The 16453-nt window shown below is 40.9% G+C and overlaps 2 protein-coding genes across 7 annotated transcripts in view; one reads left to right on the top strand and one right to left on the bottom strand.

Moving 5' to 3' along the window:
- Klp31E (kinesin-like protein 31E) overlaps window positions 1–8840 on the top strand; it is a 24745-nt gene extending 15905 nt beyond the window's left edge. The window contains exons 2-21 of one of the 6 annotated variants that reach the window (XM_065476454.1): window positions 151–373; window positions 543–770; window positions 825–988; window positions 1043–1370; window positions 1427–1755; window positions 1811–2002; window positions 2105–2741; window positions 2851–3320; window positions 3490–3691; window positions 3746–3910; window positions 3970–4011; window positions 4110–4282; window positions 4336–4503; window positions 4832–4972; window positions 5287–5446; window positions 5565–5670; window positions 5732–6068; window positions 6688–6982; window positions 7044–7240; window positions 7408–8253. In XM_065476454.1, the coding sequence (XP_065332526.1) occupies window positions 151–373; window positions 543–770; window positions 825–988; window positions 1043–1370; window positions 1427–1755; window positions 1811–2002; window positions 2105–2741; window positions 2851–3320; window positions 3490–3691; window positions 3746–3910; window positions 3970–4011; window positions 4110–4282; window positions 4336–4503; window positions 4832–4972; window positions 5287–5446; window positions 5565–5670; window positions 5732–6068; window positions 6688–6982; window positions 7044–7240; window positions 7408–7492 (4642 nt within the window). In that variant the 3' untranslated portion in view covers window positions 7493–8253. Of the gene's footprint in view, window positions 1–150; window positions 374–542; window positions 771–805; window positions 989–1042; window positions 1371–1426; window positions 1756–1810; window positions 2003–2104; window positions 2742–2850; window positions 3321–3489; window positions 3692–3745; window positions 3911–3969; window positions 4012–4109; window positions 4283–4335; window positions 4504–4831; window positions 4973–5286; window positions 5447–5564; window positions 5671–5731; window positions 6069–6687; window positions 6983–7043; window positions 7241–7407; window positions 8258–8301 lie in introns of those variants that run through there. The other 5 variants (XM_065476457.1, XM_065476455.1, XM_065476452.1 and 2 more) reach the window with 5 other exon arrangements.
- On the bottom strand, window positions 8841–16453 carry LOC135934581 (phospholipid-transporting ATPase ABCA1-like). The gene is made up of 24 exons (XM_065476451.1): window positions 16107–16453; window positions 15816–16052; window positions 15576–15688; window positions 15362–15520; window positions 15067–15307; window positions 14839–15009; window positions 14559–14786; window positions 14030–14421; window positions 13815–13970; window positions 13695–13766; window positions 13498–13636; window positions 13168–13441; window positions 12905–13112; window positions 12628–12846; window positions 12321–12572; window positions 12116–12262; window positions 11913–12057; window positions 11735–11860; window positions 11453–11680; window positions 11080–11391; window positions 10647–11024; window positions 10346–10583; window positions 9978–10218; window positions 8841–9917 (listed from the first exon to the last, which is right to left on the bottom strand). Exons 1-24 carry the CDS (start codon window positions 16429–16431, stop codon window positions 9600–9602), a joined length of 5319 nt encoding a protein of 1772 aa, XP_065332523.1. The 5' UTR covers window positions 16432–16453; the 3' UTR covers window positions 8841–9599.

The following is a 16453-nucleotide window of genomic DNA, read 5'->3' as shown; positions in this document are numbered from 1 at the left end:
ATTGACCGCAGTTGTTATCCAGGAAAGAAAGGCTACCGCATTGGTCAGATCTTTTTAAACACCCCATTTCGAAAGGGGAGCAAGACAAGGACGCAGTTGCGTCGCTCCATTGCCTGCCACATTTTAACTTTTGTTTCGCGGTTGTTGCAGAATTCGACCGCAGATCGCTCGAGAACTGATTGACAACCTTGGCGTGTGCACGAGCGTAACACCGGGAGAGCCGCAGGTGCAGCTGGGAAAAGGCAATCTCTTCACTTACGACCATGTCTTCGACACTGAGGAAGTGCAGAGTGCCATCTACGAGTCCTGCGTCGCCCAGCTGGTTGAGGGTGCTCTCGAAGGATACAACGCAACCGTCCTCGCCTATGGACAGGTAATAACAACACAACCATTCCAACTTTAACAAATTTAAGATCATAGCCATGTGCTAAAGTTTGTTTGCGAGTTTGGGTGCTTTTTATGGAAAACTTCGTTTATTTTTAATTATCACCGGTAGCTAACCATAAATTTTCGCACATAATATGTACACTAATAATTTACAGACTGGATCAGGCAAGACTTACACAATGGGCACAGGGTATGAACTTACATGTGGTGCGGAACACGTTGGCGTGCTGCCCAGAGCAATCAGACACATCTTCAGTGGCATCGAGTCGAGACAGGAGCAAGCCAGGGAAGCGGGCATTCCCATTCCTGAGTTTCGAGTGGAAGCCCAATTCATTGAGCTCTACAACGAAAATTTATACGATTTGCTAGAGCCCGATAGATCGGTAAGAGTCGGTTGATTTATGCTAGGCGTGTGGTATTTATTTTTATATTTCAAGGAACCCAAAAACATTCGAATCCATGGTGACCACTTTGGAGGGATTTCAGTAGAAGGAGTGAATAGAACAGTTGTTAAAATTGAAGAGGAAGCTATGAGCTGCCTCAGAAATGGTGCTCTAAGCAGGTCAACTGGTGAGACCCAGATGAACCAACAGTCTTCCAGGTATGGGCAAAAATCCCTCTAAAGTATATTCCTCACTAAATTTTCTCAACTCAGATCCCACGCTATTTACACATTGCACATTCAACAACGTCGACTTGCACCAGAAGAATCTGAAGACAAAGAGAATGGAGTTACAGGAGACTTTGAAACGCTCACTTCCAAATTCCACTTTGTCGATCTTGCTGGCTCTGAAAGATTGCACCGAACTGGGGCCACAGGCGAAAGAGCCAAAGAAGGCATTTCCATTAATTGTGGCCTTCTTGCCCTTGGCAATGTCATTTCAGCGTTAGGAGACAGAAGCAAGAAAGTGATGCACGTACCTTACAGAGACTCAAAGCTCACCAGGTTACTGCAGGATTCGTTGGGTGGAAATTCTAGAACGGTGAGCCACAACCTATCTCAAATAATTCCATTTAAACCATTCAATTTTTAAATCAGGTGATGATTGCCTGCATTTCTCCGTCAACCCAAGATTTCATGGAAACGCTGAGCACGCTGAAATACGCTAATCGAGCCAGAAACATCAAGAACAGAGTCACTATCAACCAGGACAAGTACTCTCAACAGCTATCGCAGCTGAGGCAAGAAGTGCAGCGTTTGCAGCTAGAACTGCTGGAATATAAGCAGGGCAAGAGAGTAGTAAATTCTGATGGAGAAGAGTCTGTGAATGATATGTTCCATGAAAACAAAATGCTGATAACAGAGAACAACAATTTCCGACTTCGACTCAAAGCGCAACAAGAGACAATTGATACGCTCACGTCAAGGTAATTTAATTTTAAATCGCTCAGTGAATAGATCATTTAATTCTATTTTTTTCAGAAACACTGACTTGAAAACCAAGTTGGCAACTAGCTCTTGGGTCAGCGGGGGCGGAGATGCAGAAACAAGCAACCAGATTCACGAAATGTTGCACAAATATGTCCAGGAGGTGGAAGACCTGACCTCAAAGCTCATGGAATCTGAAGCACTCTGCCAACAGCTGAGAGCTAACAACACTAAAATGCAATCCAGGTATATTACATAAATAAAATTTTATATAACTTCTGATGATGATTCAGATTTTGTGATAATTTGAGGGTAGTTTCGTATGTTTAATTCATGCAATTTCAACAGAGCCGCTTTGAGTCCACGTCCAAGTACAGCAGGGATGGACTTTGAATGTCCCTCTGTGATGTCGTTAATTGAAACAGCCAAGAAGGGTTTACAAAGGGAGCAGGATATGCTTCAAAGGTCTAAGAGTGAAATATTAAACTCGAAAATTGAGCAAGCGTCTGAATCGTCTGAGGAGGAAGACTTGGAACTGGACACTGACTCGGATAGTGAAGATGAGAAAGAGAATCAAGAGGATGAGCAGAGGATGGGAGAGTTGGTCAACTTGGAGTCTGAAATCAATATCAAACAGCAGCTTATTGAGCAGCTAGAGTTGTCTCAAAGGAGAATGAATTCAATGAAGCAGCAGTATGAGGAGAAGCTGAGGCAGCTGGAGGCCCGAATGGAGGCAACTAAAATCGAGAGGGATAAGGTTCTGGCCAGCCTCTCAGGCAAGAACGCTCCCCAAGATGGCAGCATGGGAGAACGCATCAGGAAAGTGAAGGATGATTACGAGAAAAAGCTGGCCAACATGCAGAAGGAACTGAAAACACTGCACACGGCCAAGAAGGAGCACGCTAAAGTCCTGAAAGAGCATTCTCGAAACGAATCCCAGCTCAGGCAGCTTAAGGGCGAGCTCTCTGAAATGAAGAAAACTAAGGTACAATTTACATAAATTCTTTCAGTGCAGCTTATTTCCAACATGAATTTCTACTCTATAAAATTCTTAGCTAAAGTATTTTAACATATTTTTCTGTATATTTTTACAGGTTCGACTTTTGAACAAAATGAAGGAAGAGAGCCAGAGGCACAAATTGGAGCAGGAGAGGCGGAACAGGGAGTTGGCGCAGTTGCGGAAGACCAACCGGAAGCACGAAAATCAGATCCGCTCGCTGGAGGCTGAGAAGCGAGCAAAGGACGTGGTGCTGAAGAGGAGGCAAGAAGAGGTGAATGCTCTGAGGAAAAACCAGTTCTCTGGGATGTCATCAAAGGCTGCTGGCAAGATTGGCGGCAGAAAGGGTGGGTCTCCCCCGCCTCTGATTCTCTCCTTTCCCCCAACTTCCTCAAAGCCCCCGGTAGGGCGCACTGAGGCCTATCGTGGTGTTGCAGCCCTTCAAAGGAGGGCCAGCACCTTCTCGCCGAAGGTTGCCAAGCAGAGATGGTCCACCTTGGAGAAGAACATCACCCAGATTTCCATAACCAAAAAGACTATTGCGGACCTAGAGCACCAACTTGAAAGGTGAGCACGTCGGCGTATAATCTTATCTCTTTTTAGAATTTCTTGCAATTCATTGTGTGAGAGCCTTAAAGCTTGCTTTCCGATGAGGTTGTAAGTAGATAATACATAGAAAGTATTTGACTGGTGTTTTTTACGTGAACAAAACCATAAACTTTGACGTCGTTTTCAGTCACTTGGACGCAAGGAGGCAGCATGGCCAAGATTATGCCGAAACTAGGAGAAGGCTAGCTGAGGCCAGAGCCAGATGCGAAGATGAGGATATTGTTGCTGGGTTGCAGGAGCGGCTGAAAGAAATTCAAGTTGGAATGGAGTTCACCCAGGATGTCATAGAGGAAACCCAGCAGAGCATCATGCAGCTGGAGGACACAAGAGTAAGGTTGCTTCTTAACGAGAAGAAACGCTTACTGATCCTTATAAAACCTCAGGAGGGTAATGAGCCTGCAGACTTTGAAGCTGTCATCAATGAAGTGGATGAGTTGGGCGAGGCAAAGTATTTACTTTCCAAGATGTACGCCATGACCATCAACCAGAGTGTTGCGGTTGCGCAACAAGAGCAGTCAAATAGAAACCTCGAAACGAGGCTGAAGCAGGTGAGAAATCCAGCAACATGCGCCACACGTGAATTTAACTTTTTGTTTTGTCCACAAAGTTTGTTGTGAGTGTTTCGTCGTTCCAAGAAGAGCTATCAAAAGTAAATTGTTTCTTTTCAATTTTGGTAGCTTCTGCTAGGAAAGCTTGCACTCTTCCATAAACTTTCATTGGGGCTTATTTTCATTTATCAATTTGTAGTTGGAGCAAAAGAACGCCCTGCAAGAAGAACTTCTCCAGCATGTTGTGCAGCAACAAGGGTTGACCAGGACCATCAGCTCGTCCACGGTTGTCCTTTCTGATGAGCCTCACCCTGGTTGTGTTGTTCTCACAGACAGCTCTGATGAGTCAAGAGCACCTTCTCCAAGTCCAAGGTACGTTAAATCCACCGCCCAAGTTTGACCCAATTTCATTTTTATATTTGCAGTTTGATGAGCACATCAAGTACCCGCTCAAAGGCCAGGAAGAGAACTGCAGATCCCCAGCAAATGCTGTACATGAAGGACTCTTTTTCCACCTCTCTATACAACCCAGAGAAGGAAAACACAGCTCAACTCATGCCACCCCCTGTCAGGGTGACCAGTGCGTCCCTCAGGTTAGAAAATGAGTCAAACCATCAGTTTGGGCTGCATATTGGTATTGTGCTTCTTACGTATGGTGCTATTCTTATGTTAAAATAGCTTCATTGTTTATTTTCCCTGACTTTTATTTGCTGAGACCCTTGCAAACATAGTTTGATTCTTGAAGCGTGGGTCATAGCTTGAGGGGCAGGTTCCCAATAACTTGAGAATAAACCCTCTAAGTCTGGTTTGAATTTGTGTTTTATTAGGACGTCTCTGTCCTTTCAATCAGCACATGAAGACAAAAGCAATACCAAAACTTTGAATCACCTCTAATTTGCCAAAATGATTGAATTTGCGCAGGCTAAGCAACCCGTCACAGACCAGTCCGATGGTCTCGCGCAAACAGTACGACACGTCCTCTTTGGCCAGCCCCAGGATGACCCGTCGCAACACATACACAGTCAAATCTAGTCTGGGGCAGTCCACCCATCTGGGCTCCATGTGAGTTGCTCTCCAGCCGGGCCGAGCATGAAAATTACATACAAACCGAGCTTCAGTTTAAAACAACTAATTTTAGACGTAACCAATTTATCGTTGCCATGCTCAGTCTCAAACACATGTCATAATATATACATGGTCGCAAACCCATTACGCTGCTATTCCAAATTTCATCAAGTGTTTCTCGTTTTCGGCTTTTCCTCTTTCCATTAATTTCTGTCAATGGCTACTCTACTGATAGTTTCGGGCTGCAAATTATTAATGTCCTGTTTGCTTGCGCTGGGTACTAACAACCTACTCACCCTCTGGACTGACAGGGAGCAAGGTATTGACGCCACCCCTCCAAGCTCACCACCCACCTTCAGACGCTCTGTCTCAAGAGAGGAGAAAAACGTCTTCTCCAGACTTACTTCCGCTACTGGAGCCACCAGAGATGAAAAGCCAGGACACGGCATCATCAGTCAGTTTGGTGGAAGGGTAGGTTCAAATTTATAGTTCATTCAAGGAAGCTGCATTTGTTATATTATACCAAAATTTCATGATCCCTGATCCCTTCCATGCGCATCTGCCTTACAATTATCATAATCTGTTGCAGATGGCTCACAAATCTCCACTGATTTGCACACATGTTGCTGAAGGGCACTCAAAGGCTGTTTTATCTGTTGATGCAACTGAAGATCTCCTATTTTCTTCTTCCAAAGGTAAATAGTTATCAGCAGTCCTATGTAAGACATATATGCTAAACTTGCGGATTTGTTGCAGACCGCACAGTAAAGGTTTGGGACTTGAACCAGGGCCGTGAAAGAGACTCTCTGAATGGCCATCCGAACAATGTTGTCGCCGTCAAGTTCTGTGAACGCACTGGCCTCGTGTTTTCGGTTTCTCACTGCTTTGTCAAAGTGTGGGATTTAAGGCAGAATCCGGCTCGCCCCATCCACACTTTGTGCTCATCAGGAAACACTGCCAACGGCACATTTGCCATGCCAGACCCTATGGACAACCCTGGCGGCTCTCCGATCAATGACATTGCTCTCAGTAACAATGGAGAAGTTCTCTACATGGCTGCTGGAGGCAAAGTCCGGGTCTGGGACCTAAGAAGGTGAGAACCGTGACATTTGCTTTCTTTATTTTTAAAAATAAATTATTTCCTTTCTAAAAATAAATTAAATTAATGTATTTTTCAACACTAACAGCGTACTAACAGACACGGAATTATTAAGAGATGAACATTCACTTTGTGTTTGTTTTGCAGCTTCAGTCAAAGTTATAGATTGTTCTTATTGCAATCAAGGACACTGTAGAGGTTGCTTTATTTATCGCTAACAGTTCTCACTTGCGCAGGAGTGATAGTCACTTTTGCAAATTAATTTTCAAAATCCTCTACAAGTATGTCCTGTGAACATGTGTCTGTCAGCAAAGAAGACCACCTTACAATTTTTATTGACCTTGACTAGGGTGGCGAAAATCAGAGGCCTTGAAGAGCTGGTTAGCCATGAATTTATTTAATGCAACAATCTTTGGTAGCGAAAATCTTGGATATATTTAGAGAGCAGAGAATCCGTGTCTGCTAATTGATATGTCAGCCTGGGTTTCATTAATTTTGAAACGGACAGTGCTCTTAAAAAAACCTTTGATACCATTTAATAAACCGTGTCTATATAAATCTACAGGGACAAGCGAAAATCAATTTTTCAATATGTTTTTGCTGTTTATTGCAGGTTTGAAAAGGCTGGACAGTTGATGGGTGGCCACCAGGCTGCTGTTATGTGTCTCGCTGTTGGCGCCCTGTCCCAAGTTGAGGATCGAGTCATCACTGGCAGCAAGGATCACTACATCAAGGTGTTTGACGTACCCAGGGGCTTGGAAGGTTACCTCACGCAGCCCACCATCAACCTGGACCCTCCTCACTACGATGGCGTGCAGTCTCTCACACTGTCCAGAGACACCCTGTTTTCTGGCTCCAGAGACTTCTCCATCAAAAAGTGGGACTTGGGCCGCAGGGAATGCGTTCAAGTAATACATTTGCGCCACGAAATAAATTCACTCTCAATGTTAACATTTAATTTTGTCACAGTCGATCAATGGTGCTCACAAAGACTGGGTGTGCGGCCTGGCTTTGCTTCACGATGGACTCTTGGTTTCCGGCTGCAGGGGTGGTGTGCTCAAGCTGTGGGCCACAGAGTCGTGCTTGCCCCTCGGCGAAATCAAGGCGCACAACTCGCCAATCAACGCTGTCGCAACAAACTCCAATTGCATCTTTTCAGCCTCAAAGTAAGTCGCTTTGAATTTTGTCCTTGATCTAAGCGCTTCTTCTAACATCTTCGGCTTTGACGGCTAGAGTTTGTTTGCTGACTGAAATCATCTCTTTCGCCTCTAGCCGTGTCTCGCACTATTTACTAACCCTGTGGTGTTGGTTGCCCTTCTTCTCACTTTTCCAGCTGCGGCGAAATTCGCTTCTGGAAGGCTCCTCTGCATTCAGCCATGACCATGTCGACAGGTCACCTCTTCGCCCTTTCTCTTTAGACAAGACGCCTCTCGTAGGACTTATCCATCAAAACTAATTCTCCTTAACCACATGATATACATATGATTGAAAAGCAAAACACCTTGATTAGTGATGCAGATTTTGTGATATTGCTTCAGAGCTGAACCAATAATTAGGAAAATATCACCCTGTGATCCCTTCAACTAAAAAAGTAAAGAAATTGTCCTTAGCTAGGACCACCCACTCCGTAGCTTCACACTACTATCTTCTGTAATTCCCCCATTGGCTGATCCACTGCTGGCGTTCTAAATGAAGACTAATAAAATATATGTGTATTTTGCATCAGGCTATGTCCAGCTTTTTGCTGAACTGGTTATTTCATGTAGTTCGCCATATATTCACGCGAATATGAGTTCTTATAACAAAAGCTATATACTCTGAGTAAATTAAACACTTTACATCTTGGTGCTAGAGAGATAAACAATAAAAATGCTTCAGCGCCAAAATTGTTTTCTCTGCTTATAATCAATTGCTTTTCAATGTAAAAAATTTTGATGTATTTTAATACTCAATATTTCTTGGAATTGCTTAGCTATAATGTTATGTAAAAATGATTGTCCTATGGAGCAATTTAGAGCACAATAAAATGAGGAAATTATTTAATCATAAAGATGGGCTTTGTTAACAATCTTTAAATCTTTGCGCCACAATTACAGGTAAATTTAAAATTATGGTATTTTCCTACTATAATTTCGTCTTTGTTCTTTGAGCTTTTGTTTCTTTTTGTTAAATTTCTTATTTGTTAATCAAACAAAAATGTTTTGACTAATTTTGTATTTCTTTCCAGTGATCAAATGGTCAAGATCTGGCGACCTCGGCTTGCCCTTGGCTGCTTGTGATGTTTCATTAGAAGAAATACATTCCACAACAAGAGACCAAAACTTGGAAAGACGGCATTCAAATTAACATTGAAATCTTGCCACTAACTAGCTTTTGTGTCTGTCGATGTGATACCTCAATTCATAGTATTAAACCCCTTGTCTGTTTGTGGGTGTGCCCGTCCATGGTTAAATTATTAACTTAAGTATTGTTTTAATTCAGTTGAGAATGCAAAACATAATTACGCTCAAAACTCTACTGTGATGCTCCCTGTCCTGAACTAACCCAACGGATTTGCTTCTTGACTGTATTAATTTCAATGTAGTATTTTGTAACTTGTTGCATTTTAATATTGTATTTCGCAATCATTAATCTCATAATTACAGATTTCAAATGTGTTTGAGAATGGTAGCATTTTAACCTTCTAGATTCCTGAAATGATTCATTTCCCTTTTTATTAAATTGAAGATAGTACTGGAAGAGTGAATAAAACTCAAAAAGTAAACAGTCCAATTGTTTTATTTCTGACAATCTTTATATATTCAACATAAATTTAATAATCAAATAGAGTGAATAGATTATGAAAAATAAAATGGGTATTTCATCCATATATTCAAACATTTAAAGTATTGAGATCAACCTTAAATCACAGTAACATTGAAACAATTTAGTTGGTGGATTCTAAAGAAATATTATTAGAGTGCTATCGAATATTCCAAAATTTAGGCATATCAGTATATTTTGCGCATACTTCACATCAACATTTTAAATTGGTTGATAATTAGGATTTTCAATATTTTCTTAACGACATAGACAGCAATTTACCAATTAATTGCAGCTTTTCATTGAAAAAATATTAAGCCTATAGAAATAAAAATATCACATTAATAAGCAGAGAAGGTTTTTATGAAAAATTTAAGTTTAACTGCTTTATTTAAATATGTGCTTCCATACGCATAATAGATTTTTGTTACATTTTGAATTAAATGCACAATCTAAATAAATAAGGTAAATATTTTTCAGACTAAAAGTGCATAAAATTTTTGAAATCGATTAAAATTTGATTTTAACTTTTACATAATATGTTTTGCTTTGCCGCTGAAATGTATTAGCTATACATGACTTTTGCTTATATTTTCAGATTTTGCAACTTCACTGAAAAATTCATTTTTTTAACAGGATTTTCCACCAAATGATTATTTTGCTGAAAATCTTACTCAAATATGGCAAAGTGAAAACGAAAATCTTTCAGTCAGCAAATAAATACTAAAAAGAAAAGCTAACAGGTACTCTGTTGCTGACATTTTGAGGACTAGATTTTTGCGAAGCTTTGTTGACCTTTCGATGACCGCGTCGACTTAAAGAAAAGCCACTCGCGCATCCTCTTTGATCATCAGATAATTTTGTAGTAGACTGGCTTGTAGAATCTCTTTGCCGAGCAAATGAGAGAAATACTTGTTCCAGTGTGGTTTCACTCAACGTGTAATCTTCCATGATGCTGTGAGAATTTTTTATAGATTCAATTGCTTTAAACAATTCACTCCATTTCCGGTCACTTCCCATAATTCGATAACAGATAAAAGTCTAAAAGTAAAAAAAATATTTCTTTTAGAGTCAAATGGTAAAAAATATTATATAACTTACTTGATGTTCATCCACCAGCTCACATGGAGAAAATTTTGTTTCGATTTCAAATTTCAAATCAAGAATTTGTGTGCCTTTAACGGACTCTGATTCATTTGCTAAAGACGCGTTCTTAACTTTGACGACAAGTGAGTAGCCTTGACCAAATTTGCTTTTCAGATGGCTGATCGGTCCTAAACATACTAACTTCCCTGCTACCATGATAGCAAGTCGAGAACAGAGTGCTTCACACTCATCCATACTGAAATTGAAGTTTTCTTTAATTTAAAGAGCAGAAAAATTAAAATTTGTTGAATAACGACGCATTTTTAATTCCACTTTTAATATTCCAATTTTTAACAAATGAAAAAATGTGAGTTCAATCTCACCTGTGTGATGAGATGACAATTGATTGCCCAGCTTGTTGACGTTCACCTAGTGCCTGCCAAAGTTGTCTCCGCGCAATGGGATCCACTCCACTAGTCGGCTCGTCAAGGAGGACGATTGGAGGATCACCAATCAAGGCCATTGCAACACTAAGCTTTCGACGGTTTCCTCCACTGTAAGAGGCTGTCAGCTTGTTTGCATACTTCATCAAGCCAATTTTGACTAGCCACCTTCTCACAACTGAAATTTTACACGCAAAGGATAAATTAAAATATACTGGAGTAAAAATTCCACAGGCAATACCCGTGTCCACCAGGCTTTTAGACACACCGCGGAGGCGCGCATAGAGTTGCAGGGTTTCATGTCCAGTGAGAAGATCGTGTTGAGCATCAAATTGAGGACAGTAGCCCAAACGAGACAAAAATTGGTTTTGGTCGCTGGATAAGCAGTAGCGGTCCAGCATGGCATCACCTTTGGTAGGTGGGACAGAACCAGTAAGCATTTGAAAGGTTGTCGTCTTCCCAGCTCCATTTACGCCTAGCAAGCCAAAACACTCGCCACGATTAACCAAGAAACTAATTCCTCGCACTGCTGAAAATCGGTGTTTAAGGACCGGCAATCCAAATTTCTTAGAGAGAGAAGAAACAGCTAGTAAGGGTGTATCACGGGCATTGGACTCTCCTGAAAGTGAGTAGATGATTAAAAATGTATAATTATCACAAATATTCTGGTTAACCTTTCTCTGTGATATATTTATTTACTTTGTTGGTCTCCTCAACTACGTCTTGGTCTTGGTTTATTGCATCATCAATATTAGAGTGCAGATGATGTTCAAGTCTGTGCTGTATCTTTTCTGATATGCTGCTAATGGAGCCTGAATCAATGAGGAGCACAATGCCACTCCACAAGACTATGCCAAAAACTAAGTAAATGAGCTCTTGACCGATTCCTCCATGGCGAACTACCCAGTTGCCATAATTCATAGTTTTGTTGCCCCACATGTAAGATGCCGGTTTGAAGCAATAATCAATTTTTTCGCAAACTCGCTCTGTAAGGTTTGAAAATTATACTGGTGGCACACAGACTCTTTTTATTGTGTCAATACTCACCACAGCACATGAGCAGGTGCGAATTTCCTTGGCATGCACTGGCTTTGGCTGAAACAGGAATACTTCTGCACACGGAGTTGTAAATGGCGGTCCCAGAAAAATGAGTCAGGCTTGAAATAAGGGCAGAGTGGGGCAGAAGTAGACCAAATATGATCCTTAGGACCAAGCCGTAACTTTCCCAATTCGGAAACATTTCCATTAGGAATATGGCAAAATTAACAACACCACCTGGTCAAAACAGTTACACTTCTTGAAATTTTACAATAATATGAGATACTTTACCAAAGAACAAATTGATGTACGCTAGCAAATCAAATGCGGATGAAACGTCATTTTTCAGGAAGCTAGCAAAATACGCAAACATTGTGCCAGCAATTCCATACAAGAAGAAAATGCAGAATAAGATACCTATCAACAAATCATTAAAAGTCATCTTCGCACAGTAATTATGATAAAATACCCAATTCAATTCCACTAGAAAAAATGCGAAAAGTGTCAAAAGGATAAATCACAGCAATGGTTAGGATGGCCAGAATAGAAGTGAGAGTGATATCCACCAAAGCGTAGCTTAGCCATACCAGGTACACAGGAGTGCTTGCAATTACCTATAGTATTTCCATAAATTGTTAACACTATCAACATTAGGTGAAAATAAATTAAAACCTGTAAATGCCTTGCACCAAGTACTCTCTCCTGTTGTGGCAGGATGAGATTAACCGCCGTCGCAAACATATAGCCAAAGTGGACAACAGAGGACCAGATCAAAGCCACAACTGAAGACTTGGAGGAATATTGAATTATATGGTTTTCCTTGAACATTAATTGTGGAATTAGTTTTCATGAATTTCAGAGAAATGTTTGTGCTCACTATTTTTTCCACTGGAAATGGTTGATTTTCAGTAGAAATTTGGTAGGCTGGTGATGCACGGTATTTTAATAACGCATTTGATATCAAATCAAGTGCCACTGGAGCAGAGTGCCGAGCGTCATAATTATACAATCCAGTGATGCGAAGATTTAAATTTTCGGTGGCGAATTTTGCCGCTGAGATGTATTTCCTTCGATAATCTTCAATACTTTTTATTCCAATGGAAATTAATCTTTCTTCCACGTTGTCAACCTAAACAGACCAATCTTTAATACCTTTCAATTAGTTAGCATATAATTATACTTACATTAGCAGCTTGAGATTTATTTTTCAGGACATCAGCATACACGTTTGCTAGGCGCCGTGCTTGTTCAGTGTCATCAAATTCATACAGGACAAACAGATTTTTATCTGAGCCATATTGGTTTATATTGATAGACAGTCCTTCGTCAGGTGTGGAGTTGTTGGAGAGAACGGAGTACGACAAGAAAACAGCATACCAAGTCATCAAAATTGGAAAGAAGAACTGTTGGATGAAATTTCCATTAACAGACAGATTATAATAATATAACAGGATGCTATACCTGGAGAATCAAATATCGCCAATTACGTTTAGTAATGATGGCTTTTTTAAAGATCAAGGCAAGCACTTGCTGAAACACTAAATTTAGCCCAGACAACTTGATTTCATTTGAATCAACAAGTCTTTGCGTCGAAGATGGAATTTCCTGGTCAGTAGCTCCATAATCATCCTTTTCATTGGCATGTTTCAATGAAGACAACTCCCCAACCCTGAGTTATTGAGTGATTAGAAATAGAAGAGAATTATATAAGGCTGCAGTCTCACTTTAAAAACACTTCTTCCATAGTTGTGACGGAAACTCCAATACTCTCAATCCCAAGCTCATCCTTATATTTTTCAAGGACATCGAATAGCTCTGGAAATTTGTCCACTTTGTTTGCTGGAAGGGTGAACGTGATTGGACCAGTTTTAGGCGCATCTGTTCCATCTTCAGAACAATGTTCCACAATCACTTCTGGCAGAATATTCAGGATAGTGTTCCTCAGGGTTTTCTCATCGCAGTTGTGTTTCCTCAGCAGATTCAAGTGGTATCCAGCGCCTACAAATTTAACAAATGATTGAGCGTTGGTTAATATACTTTCCAGAGGTGATTACCAAAAAGTCTCTTGAGGTACATGGTCGACCCGCAGCACTCCACATTTCCATGCGACATGATTGCGATTGTGTCACCCAACACATCTGCTTCCTCCATGAAATGCGTGCTCAACACGATCGTTCTGTGTTTTCTAAATTGCTGCATCGGGAAATTTTAAGCAATTTGGAGAGATAACATATATAAATATTGCTAATACCAGCAGCAGGTCCCAGATCTCGCGTCTTGCTTCAGGGTCAAGGCCAGACGTGGGCTCATCCAACATGACCACCTGGAATGTGACAGTTAGGACTTCTTGATCAAGCTAGGAAAACTGTACCTGTGATCCTCCAATCAGGGCGATCGCCAGTTGAAGTTTCCTTTTCATTCCTCCAGACAGCTCAGAAACCAACGCGCCTCTTTTATTGATCAACCCAACAGTGGTCAACAGGTCTTGAGCTTCCCTTTTTGCGTCTCTCATCGAGTTTCCTTTTAACTTTATTAAAAAATCGAATTGAACATATCTGTTATAACAAGCTGTTAAAATAATTTTACCATGGCAAAGAACACCAAGTGCTGATGCACTGTGAGTTCTCCAAAGAGCAGGTTGTGCTGTGGGCACAGCCCCAGCGACTGTCTGATTTCCGTGAGGCCGTGTTTCAGGTCGTAGCCCAACACCTGCACTTTTCCATCTGATGGCGATATCATTCCAGTCAGAATTGACATTGTGGTCGTTTTGCCTGCTCCGTTGTGCCCGAGCAGAGCGGTGATTTCTCCTTTGTAGATATCCAGCGAGACGCCGCGCACTGCATGCACAGGCGGACGACCCATTGCGCCTGGGTACGTTTTCCGCAGGTTTCGGATGGTGATTCCCACTTTGTCATCAGTCATGTCTGCCGTTAGAGGGCGTTCATAGTTTTCTTGGCTCACATTAGTAGGGTCTTCAACTGTGAAATATTAATTATAAATATCGTTAATTCTTTTGTGCAATTTAAGTTATAAAATATCATAAATATTAATGGAAGAAAAAATTTGACTGTAATGTAAAAATAAATCATTTGAACTCCGAGTTCAAAAAACTCACTCTTTTTAGTAAAGTTGCTCTCTCCTAGCCAATAGGCTTTTTTGGCAAAGAATAAGGGCGGCTTCTTGTGGCCAAACTTGCCAGGATTCACCGCGCTGAAGTACCAAGTAATAATTGAAAATAAAACGATGTCAACAGCAAACATAAGAAGCACATGGAGAATAGATACATCACTCATGGAGTCGTCAGTCGCTGAGAGATGGACATTATTCCACTGAGCACCAACACCTGAGGTAAAAAATTCAAATCAGCAAATTTAAAACAAGAAGCAGAACAGTACCTCTTTTTTCATGTTGCAGAGCAGTGCCAAAAGCAAAATATATTCCCATGTTTGGAAAAAGCATCATCAGAAGCTTGATAGATAACTCTGGATTTGCTTTCAAAACGTACTGTGTTGGAAGGAAAAGCGACATACTCCATACAACGCAGGCCACAGATATCGAAATAATTGCTAAAAAATGCAAGAATTTATTGCAACTATTTATTTCCTCGTTGTATATGCACTAACGTCGGAAAAAGAGAGAGGTGATTGAAAAGAGGAGGATGATACTGCTGGCACAATACATAAAAAAGATGAGAACCAGAAGAGTGAAGCTGGATTTGTCAAAGACAGCGCCAGATACATCATTAAAAGAGTAAGTTAATAGAAATACAACTACGAAAATGGGAACGATCCGAATAAGCATGGCATCTATCAGCCAACCAGCCCAGTACGCCCAATTTTCCATTCCCATCAACTTCATCAATTCCTAAGAGGAATAAATCTGTCAGCATGCTGTAATTCTCTGTAAAGGAAAAAATACCTTAACACCGGACTGTTTTTCGTCGGCCACATGCTTTGTAAGGGAGGTGCAGAGGATGAAGAAACTAAACATTGCAAGATTAGGTAGCAGGTCTCTAATTGCCTGCGAGTATGCAGCATCATCTACGTGCGGAGGATATGGCATTGCCTGCAAGACCATCTAACGAGGGAAAATGAATTTTTGCTCAAAAGATAATAAATTTTATTAGAAGAACCTGGTCTTGAAGGTTAGCTGGCGCATTCTGCTGTTCCAATGACTGAGCTAGTTCAATAAATGCTTTGTTCATGATAAGTTGCAATCCAATAAATCCGGTTGAAAAATATGGATCTGGAAATGTAGGTGACAAAACGTGTACAATTTCTATAGCATCAAAATTGGTATTTAAGCATTTCTTTGAAATTTTGTAATGAAAAATTGGATGATATTTAATGACTAAATATAATGTTATCAATACCGTTTCGAATTTTGTTGGGGCCAGCACTGTTCGGATCTCTCAAATGTGCCGTTTTGAACTTGCCTTTAATTCTGATCTTGTAAGCCAACTTCTTGGGCCACTGGTCTTTCAGTGCAGCGGCTGCTTCTCCTTCAAAGATTAAACAAGCAACCGCATCCAATGAAGAGTTTTTCCCTTTGTAAGACGCTAATGTGTACTGTTGCAACATTTCTTCCACTTTAACAAATCCCTCAGTTCCTGGAGGAAATAATTGGTCCGGCAACTGATCGATTTGAAAACTATTTCTTTTACTTTGTAAACCTCCAGCGTCTCTTGCCCTTCTGACCAGCGTGTCAGTGAAACTATTCTTTGGTGCGTACCATAGTTCCATTTCTCCCAATTTAGGTCTCAAAGTAGGAAGGTCTTGAATTGAAAAATACTTCGGTTCTGCAACAACAGAAGTACCAAGAATTGATGCCGATTTGGCCCTGAGGTAAGCTGCGATGGCGAAAAATGCAACAGGCAAAACGATTTCCAACAGGGTTAAAATTAGATGTCGGCGTCGCACGAACACGCAGTTTTTCCAAACCAGCACACCCAAACGGCGGAGCCTCGCTGATATAGGAAGCGATGGCATGATAGTCTGCAACCAAAATATC

The sequence above is a fragment of the Cloeon dipterum genome, chromosome 1 (assembly GCF_949628265.1).
Source record: "Cloeon dipterum chromosome 1, ieCloDipt1.1, whole genome shotgun sequence".
Lineage (NCBI taxonomy): Eukaryota > Metazoa > Arthropoda > Insecta > Ephemeroptera > Baetidae > Cloeon > Cloeon dipterum.
The sequence above is the reverse complement of the archived record's forward strand: the minus strand, read 5'-3'. Positions and strand labels throughout refer to the sequence as shown.

Bases quoted from the DNA above. Each gene is read 5' to 3' on its own strand.
- LOC135934581 (XM_065476451.1), bottom strand. From the start codon at position 16,431: ATGCCATCGCTTCCTATATCAGCGAGGCTCCGCCGTTTGGGTGTGCTG. The intron at 14,422-14,558 runs GTGAGTTTTTTG...AATATTTCACAG, and splicing joins GAGCAACTTTACTAAAAAGA to TTGAAGACCCTACTAATGTG. The intron at 10,219-10,345 runs GTGAGATTGAAC...CTTCAATTTCAG, and splicing joins ATTGTCATCTCATCACACAG to TATGGATGAGTGTGAAGCAC.